Here is an 8,672-nt window from a genome sequence, read left to right on the forward strand (position 1 = left end):
GAGTTCAAGAGAATAATCAAAGAGATTCCGTTGGGAAGACGTAGATCATTAAGATGGCCGAAACGACGGAGCTGATGAGCGTCACAGAAGAATCCTCATAGCAGTACATAGAAATATGTAGTAAAAAAGGATGGGAAAGTGCACTACACAATTGAATGTTTTTACTTTACCGTGTAGTTTGTGGTTTGTGATTGAAAGAAATTATTTATGACATCAGTCCCGTTACTTTTCAGACACATCTTTTATAGTCTGCTGCTCGATTTACACATTAGTTGTTGCTTGACAGTATAAAAATTCAGTAAAGTGTTCTATATGAAGACATCCTTTGAGTGATAGACTTTGATGGTATATATATATATATATATATATATATATATATATATATATATATATATATATACATACATACATACACACAGAGTGATTACAAAATGATACCCATGTAATCATTAGTAAAAATTCATAATCATTTGTGTAATCCAACCATATGGTTGCCAGTTTATGCCTAACTTGCCCACCAGGTTTTAATCATGAACCGCCAACAGTTATAGTAGGAATTGTAATCCTGAATAGGCTTTACACTGACCGGATCATAAGCTTCCTCATCATTTTACTGTGGAATTACCGAAAAGATAATGTCTCTCAAAACAATACCATTAATGAAGTGAAGAGAACCACCACAGCTAAAATTAGGCCAATTAGAGAAGAGGATTGTGTTAGAGTTATTGACAACTTTGTACATCGCACTCCAGATGTATCTATTGAACATTTATGATTGAATTTTGGTAGACAAGTCAGGCATAGATGACATTAATTTGTATTAAATATCGTTGGGTTATAGAAAGGATTGTGAATTTTATTAACGATTCCATTTGGCGGCACTTTTTGGGGGAGTGGATATATATATATATATATATATATATATATATATAGTTTTGGAAAATATGTACGTATCGTTTTCGTTGATCTTTATTGGAGGGAACAATGTAGTTTAAAAAGAAAACCAAAAGGCAACGCGATGCTAGAGATTGAAGCCAACATTTTGGTGCTAAAATGATGATTAATATCGTTTAGAATCTACAAAGGATCTTGGTTGGCAGAATCATAAAGCCAGGATGAGGAAGACAAGGAACTAAACATCTGCAGGTAAAAAAAAATCTCTTTGGAATAATCATCATTCATTATGCTAGCAAATATGTCACGTGGTTTTGATGAGGGATAAAAGAATAGCACGAAAGAAAACCAAAAACAAATGAAACGGAAAGAAATCGACACCGTAAGGATGAAAACAACAATTAGATGATTCTATAATTGTTCAAGCTGTCAACCTTCATAATATTTCAAACGTTTCTGCTACACATATCCTGCAGCCATCATCGAGAATTAAGCAAAAAAAAAACAAAAAAAACACCCCCCCCCAAAAAAAAACAAAAAAACAAATAAAATAAAAATAAAAAACAAAAGAAAGAAAGAAATACCTATGGCTTTACTCCATGAAAGAAAAGAAACAAACATTTCCGTATCTTTCGATTTTCACCTGAAGATGCTCGCATGGTTTGCCTAGCCGAAACGTTGTATCTGACATACTAAGATTGAGAGCCGCTTTAATTAAATTAACAATTAAAATTACATCTTCGTAAATATATTGAAACAATTAGATTCCATAAGTAATGAAACGCTTTTTATTTGCGTGGATGTATGCATTTATGAGGAGGTATTTACGGGCAATACCAATATTGGCACAAGGCTATGCTTACAGAGTACTCAGTAGCGATGGAAATCACGTACAGTGACATTCGACACACTCTAAAGTTACTCGAATGCATTGAATTGATACACTTTTTCTTTACAAGTAGAGTTTTAACAATGATTAAAATAGTCACAGAATGAACTCACCACGAGGACTTGTATCAACATACAGACCATTGTCCAACGAGTAGGTGGCCTGTTACACATTATATTTTAAGTTAGACCAGACTATCCAATAGTTGAAACTGAAGAGTTTCTTCTAGTGATTAACAATACTATTACATGACGATGCTCGGCGTCGTCATAAGACAGGTGCGGGTTTGATGGTTGTGATTGATAGTTTGATGAGCGGTTACGTAACGTAGATCATATTATTAAAGATTCACAGATTTAGCACACCTACACCTTTACAAATAAAAATTCTAAATTCTTAAAGAACTGAATTTTTTAAAAAAATAAATCAGTTTACTCGCTTTAAAAATATTTTTATGTTTACGTGTACTTGTTATTCGTACGACCTGATAAATATATGCATGAATGATAGATACTTTTTGCGTGTATTGACATTCAGATTTAAAGAAACAAATTATTACAAATACGGTAAAAATAACTTGAATTTAAAATTTAGGATGTAAGAACTGTATATAAATAATAAATATTTAACAACATGTCAAAAGACACGCTAAATCTTTGGGAAACCGAATATTTTTGTGTTGTTGTTGTTGTTGTTGTTGTTGATATAAAATTAATAATTCAGAACTGATTCAATTTTGAATTTTTAATTCGACATGAAAAATGGGTGTAACCTACTCACGTATATAGTTAGACAGTGCATGTGTATGCTTTTGTAGATTGTGTAGCGCCAATCTCTGGAATGGGATTATTATTTCTTTCATTCATTTCTAGATGTTCAAAATTAACAAACAAAATGTTCCACCCGGGCATACCTATTTTCGTGTAATGATTACGTGTGTACGTTTCATTTTTTTCTGTATATGTGTGTGAGTGTATTCATATTGAGGTTTATGCAATGATAGAATAGGTTTTATATTTATATATAAATGAACAAATCAAAAGAAAAATTTGTACAAAACTCCAAAGAAAAAACAAAACAAAACAATAAAAAACTTACAAAATAGAAAGTAGAATAATAAATAAATAAAATAAAATCCTTGATGAAAATAAATCTAAAAAAAATGTATGAAAAGTCGAGTTGTTCTTTTGTTTCGTTGATCGAATTTTCATTTTTAAAAATGAAGAATTTTTATATGTAACGATTTTTGGTTTTGATTTTTTTCTTTCTCGTAAACACAAATTGTTTTTCATTCTGTTAACATTAACACACAAAACAACACAGTAAACGAGTCCTATGCCATCGTTGTTTTGGTCTCAAGAATATGATAAAATTATAAACACGATGAGACTTACTGGAACATAAATCCAGTTATTTGCCGAGAGAGTTTTGGGTTTGAGCCGCAAGAAATATATTGGTTGTATCATTTTTGTTCAATAACGAACAGAACTCACTTTAAGTATGAAAAACAAACAAACAAATGTTTCTGGTCCTTTATGGAGTTGCAGTTAAAATAGTTCCTTTTCAAATTATAAATGTTCCGCCATTTTGAAAAAAAGAATTCACCATTAAAAAAAAAATGTTCATCGAAATAGTTTACTTCGATTGTCGTCTGAATGTGTGTGCATTTTCGGATTCCAGCAGACGATACAGAAATTAGCAATTTTATGTCCGTTAGCACATTTATCATTTCGATTTTTTTTTTGGCGCGAATGATGGATGTGTTCGTAGTTTTAAATTCCAGCTGAAGATACAAATATTTCATTTTGTTTTTTCAATTTTTTTAACTGGAAATTATTCTTTTAGATTTCGTATTCAGGTGCATTTTTTTTCCAAAATATGTCAATATTTCTCGATATAAAACATTAATCCGTGTGCATCTTTTTTCTTTTTATAAAACGATAGAAATACGTATACATGTCTTTTATTTCTTCTTATCATTATTTTGCTGGAAAATATATTCTAATCATGAATTTGGCAACATTTGTTAAAAGGGATTTGATTTAAGGAAAACTGGATCCTCCATCACATTCAATGAGTGCATCTATTGGTTCCTTTTGCAAGCGCACGCTCCCAAGACATTGTCTAAAAGAATAAAGAGTTCTTTGCGAAAACGAAGGTTGAAGATTCCGTAAATGAAGGGGTTAATGGCATTGTTGAAAAAATAGGAGCGAAAAGATAAATTGTAGAGGACATCCCCCGTTGTGCCAAGAGAAGTGCGGAAATTTTTGACTACGATTTCACAGGTGACCATGACGAGATGGGGTAGATAACTGACAATCCAGAGAAGGGTGATGAGAAACATGATAACGGTTGTCCTGGACACACGCACCGAGGTTGGTTGACGATGGTCAACCGGACTGCTGATTGGCCGAGACACCTTGTGTCTAGTGGGTTTGTGCAGCTTTAAGTCTTCCTCAACGTTGCCGCTACTTGACGAAATGGTTGCCGACATGCGGTCGTTGGAGGGATGGGTAAAGACTACCTTCTGCATCCGACCTTTGTTCTTTTTCTTGTGTCTCCACACGTAGATGCCAATAAGGAAGTACAAAGCCATCAAAACAACGAACAGGACAAAGCATGTGACAAGTAGCGAGCAGTAATAAGCCAACGGGTAATTCGTGTTGGTCAGCCCTTCAGCGATCGAGCACTCCTCGCCAACGATGCCGGCAATGCGCGTCTGAATCCGCCGTTTGCCGAAAACTAGGAAAGCCGGTGAAGCCAGCACCATTGAGGAGAAGACCATGATCGCCGACGCTATTTTCGCTGATCTGCGAGAAAAGTGCCGACCCAGGGGTCGACACACGCGTAAGTACCTATCGACCGATATCACGAATATGATCACGGCCGACGTTATAGTCCCCATGGCGACCACAAAACGAATTAAACGACAGGCGATGTCGCTGTGGAAGGTGAGTGGGAAGCGAAGGCCGACGATTTCCACCGGCATGGAAATGAGGCAACTAAGTAAATCACAGGCGCTTAAAACAGCCACGAATAAATTAGTGGCTGTTTTTTCAAGTTTGCAGTAATAAATGTAAGAGACGGCGCTGTTTCCGAGTGCGCCAAACACCATTGAGGTTCCGACATAAAACACGACGGGTAAATAAGAGTCAGCTTTTTCTTCGTTCAGCTCTTGAAGAATTTCGTAAGAATCGTTCGATATGTTCGTCTCCATTTTAACTTGTTTTTTCTTTGAGAGGCTCGAGCCTCTTGTGCGTGTGTGTGTATGACTGATGGAGGTATGCACCTCTACAATGTAAGATGAATTCTTGTCGATTCACGGCCGAGGGATGTAACATGCAACTTTATTCAGACATTCCTGCAAAGACAATAGAAAAATATTATGAAAAATAATGCAACAAAAGACAAGAATTAAACGAAAAAAAACAAAACAAAACAAAAAAAAAAAAACGAAAAACAAACAAACAAAAGGACAAAACAAATTTTTTTACAAATAAATACAAAAGTAAAGTAAAAAATAATAACTGTAAAACATTAATACTAAGAGAAAATGTCATGAAGGGGTAAGGAGAATGGAAAGACCGACAAAAGAGAGCAGAATCAAGATCTCCATTGAAAGAGTACCAAGAATACTGAAATCCTGAGTAGATTTATTGCCACTCAATTTCCAGTCAATATGAACAGCATTTATCGGCGAGAATTCAATAGTAAACGGCCGTTGCTATAATGCAAAGTGATTTAAAACGGTGATCGAAAAAAAACGGAGATTACTAAGAAACTGGGGAGACTCAGAGTATGGGAAATATGATGTGTTGTTTCCAGTGAACGATCACTAATAATAAGTGTGAGAACTCCTAGTAAGTAAACTAACGCTTCTGCTTCTTCTTCTGCCGATTCTGCTGCTGCTGATGCAGGATCTGTAACAAGAGCCGAGCATCGTTAAACCACGTCTCAAATATCATTTCTTATTTCATTTCTTTTACTGTGACGACATGGGGGAGGATTTACCCAAGAGGAACTGTTATTCAATACTTCACGCTAAGATTTGCTTCGAAAGCTGGAAAACAGATCTATAATTTGAGTAACACGTTTTGCTATATTGATCCTCTAATTCATGAAAAGTTGATCTCACCTCGCTGCCTCCATAGTAAAACAAAACATTAACTAACAAACACCTAAATATAACAGTAAAAAAATAACCAAAAAAACAAAAGCAATAAAAATAAAACGGATTATTCTGATCCAACTCATTTTTACTATCAAGTTTCATTTTCTATTTTTTTTTCTGTTCGTTTTAGAAGTCCAGATGTTGCATAATGTTGACCCTTAGTCGGGTGCAGAGATATGCGGAAAGTAAGAATATGACGTCACTTCCAAAAAAACGATTTTTGTTTATTTTTCATGACAGTTTTTCCAGTGAAGCAGTCACACTCGACTACATGAGTGATTACAGTCAGAGTATTATATACTTGTCGGAAAATTTCATTGTATATCTGAATTTTGTCCCTCAGTCCTTATTTTTAATGAGTGATTTTTCTGACAAAGGGAGAAGAAAAAGTTGTATTCTAGGTTGGCAGTATTTTGCACGAACAGTCGGCAGAGATGTCGGACATTTTCTGTTTTTATGTCTATCCTTGTGGCCGTGTAACTAGTAAGGGTGCTGGAGGTAAACGTTTTATCCGGGCTGACTTTATCCGCCTGATAGCCAGGGACGCAAACCTTGGATTAACCACTAGGGAGGCTATCCTATCAGCAGGTGCAAAGTACTGTGGCTGCTGTATTGCCATTTGGTGAATGGATTCTGGATCATGCAGTAGCTTCTGGTGGGGCCTCTCGATGCCATATTAGTGGGTAATTGTTACGGCTTTACCTTTTCATGTGCTACAAAAAAAAAGAAGAGATTTTCTTCATTTCTTTTTCTCTCTTCGTTTCCCCTCTCTGTCCTGCTCTAAGCAAGTCTGACGACCTAGTCCACAAATTCCAAAACTCCATCATGACAAGTTTCAAGAAAAAATACACGATTAAACCCGGATCTCAAACTTCCAATTACCAGGTCTCCTGCAACATCAGAGGTTGAAACCCAATCACAGGAAACTAAACCAGACCTTTTATTTTTAAGCAAAACTGGCATTGGACAGACTATTTCTCTAGATGAGTTCGTAATTAAAGGATACTCTAACTTAACTTCCAAATCTGACCCCCAAGATCGCCATGGGCATGGAATATGTGCCTATATTAAAGATGGCTTTCCATGTGGTAGGGGCATCTCTAGAGAAGATCCTAACTTACCCTATATGTGCTTCAGGGTTACACTAGCTCACACTACTGCATTTATATTTACTCTCTATCGCCCCCCACAACAGCGGAGTTACTATCTTTAAAAGCATATCTGAGAAAATTGACCAAGTCCTATCTGCTTATCCTTCAGCTAACATTCACGTATGTGGAGACTTCAATGTTCACAATGTGGAATGGTTGACCCACTCAAACAAGACCGATGGTGATGGGAGGTTCTGTCAGGATTTCTCCATTGCTTATGACCTCACTCAGATTGTTCACGAACCCACCCGTGGGCCCGACAATGATGCCCAGTATGTGAGCCTCCTAGACTTTTTTTCTCACAACTTGTCCTGAACTATATTCAGTTTCTGTTTTGTCTTCTCTTGGATCTTCCGACCACTCTGTTGTATCAATTAAGATAAAAATTAAATGGAATAAGTCCTCAGACGTACCTCTCCATCGTACAGTATATCGATACACTATGGCTGACTGGGATAGCTTCCGAGCATTTATATCAGATCTACCTATGCGTTCCATGTTTAAAAAGGATGTGTCCTGACGGAATGGTTAATTGTAGGTATAGATCGTTTCATACCCTCGAAAAAGTTCCAGCAAAAGCCTAACAGCCAGCCATGGTTCTCTCCAGAATGTGTTGCTGCCATTGCGCATAGAAATCACTTTTTCCACTGCTTCCAACGTAATAGATGTATGGAAACTAAAACCGCTTTCAGGACTGCCAGCAACCATTGTAAAAAAGTAATAAAGGACGCAAGAGAGTTCTATGCTCAGTCCGACAAGTCCAAAATAGCTGAGCAGCAGCTTGGTTCTCACCAGTTTTGACAAATAGAATCCTGAACTGAAGCGTGTGTTCTATCCCAACTATCATCAATGGACCTGAAGTAATCTCGTCAGCATGAGACAAAGCCAAACTCTTTGCCAAGAAATTTGCAGCTAATTCTACCCTTTGCGACCAAGGCCGCCAACCCCCAATATTTTGTCCTGTATCAGAAAAAACGTTATGTAATATACAAATATCTGTACGTGATGGTGCCAAGCTAATCAAAAACCTTGATTCCAGTAAAGCAACTGGCCCTGACGGTATTCCAATTATAGTAATCAAACAACTTCAACCATTACTAGCGCCGATACTTACAAAACTGTTTAAACGTTTTCTTAAGGAGAATTGCTTCCCATCACCCTGGAAAACCTTATCAGTATGCCCTGTATTTAAGAATTCAGGTGATCGCTTATCCCCCTCTCAGTACAGCCCAATCAGTCTCCTGTGTGTCATGAGTAAGGTACTGGAATCTGTGTTAAATAGAGAAATAATCAACCGTCGCAGCAAAAATAACCTTCTTAGTGACACTCAATATGGTTTCCGTTCTGCTAGATCTACAGCAGATGTGCTTACAATTATATCTCATAGGATTAGCGAATCTCTCGACGGAGGCAACCTTTCTAGGGCAATTGCTCGACATATCAAAGCCTTTGTTAGGATATGGCATAAAGGTTTATTTCCAAGGCTTTTGATAGGGTATGCATAAAGGTTTATTTCACAAGATCTCCAGCTATGGTATAGCTGGAAATGTCTTCTCAATTATTAAAT

General features: G+C 36.5%; 1 protein-coding gene across 1 annotated transcript; it reads right to left on the bottom strand.

The window, feature by feature from the left end:
• Nucleotides 1–3,032: 3,032 nt before the first annotated feature.
• LOC145273647 (neuropeptide receptor npr-1-like) lies at nucleotides 3,033–5,131 on the bottom strand. Its single transcript, XM_080127086.1, has one exon. The coding sequence runs from the start codon at nucleotides 4,998–5,000 to the stop codon at nucleotides 3,867–3,869; it is 1,134 nt and encodes a 377-aa protein (XP_079983212.1). The 5' UTR covers nucleotides 5,001–5,131; the 3' UTR covers nucleotides 3,033–3,866.
• Between the last annotated feature and the right edge of the window lie 3,541 nt (nucleotides 5,132–8,672).

Source organism: Euprymna scolopes, unplaced genomic scaffold, assembly GCF_053919585.1.
Source record: "Euprymna scolopes isolate OS-2025 unplaced genomic scaffold, ASM5391958v1 sca123, whole genome shotgun sequence".
Taxonomy (NCBI): domain Eukaryota; kingdom Metazoa; phylum Mollusca; class Cephalopoda; order Sepiida; family Sepiolidae; genus Euprymna; species Euprymna scolopes.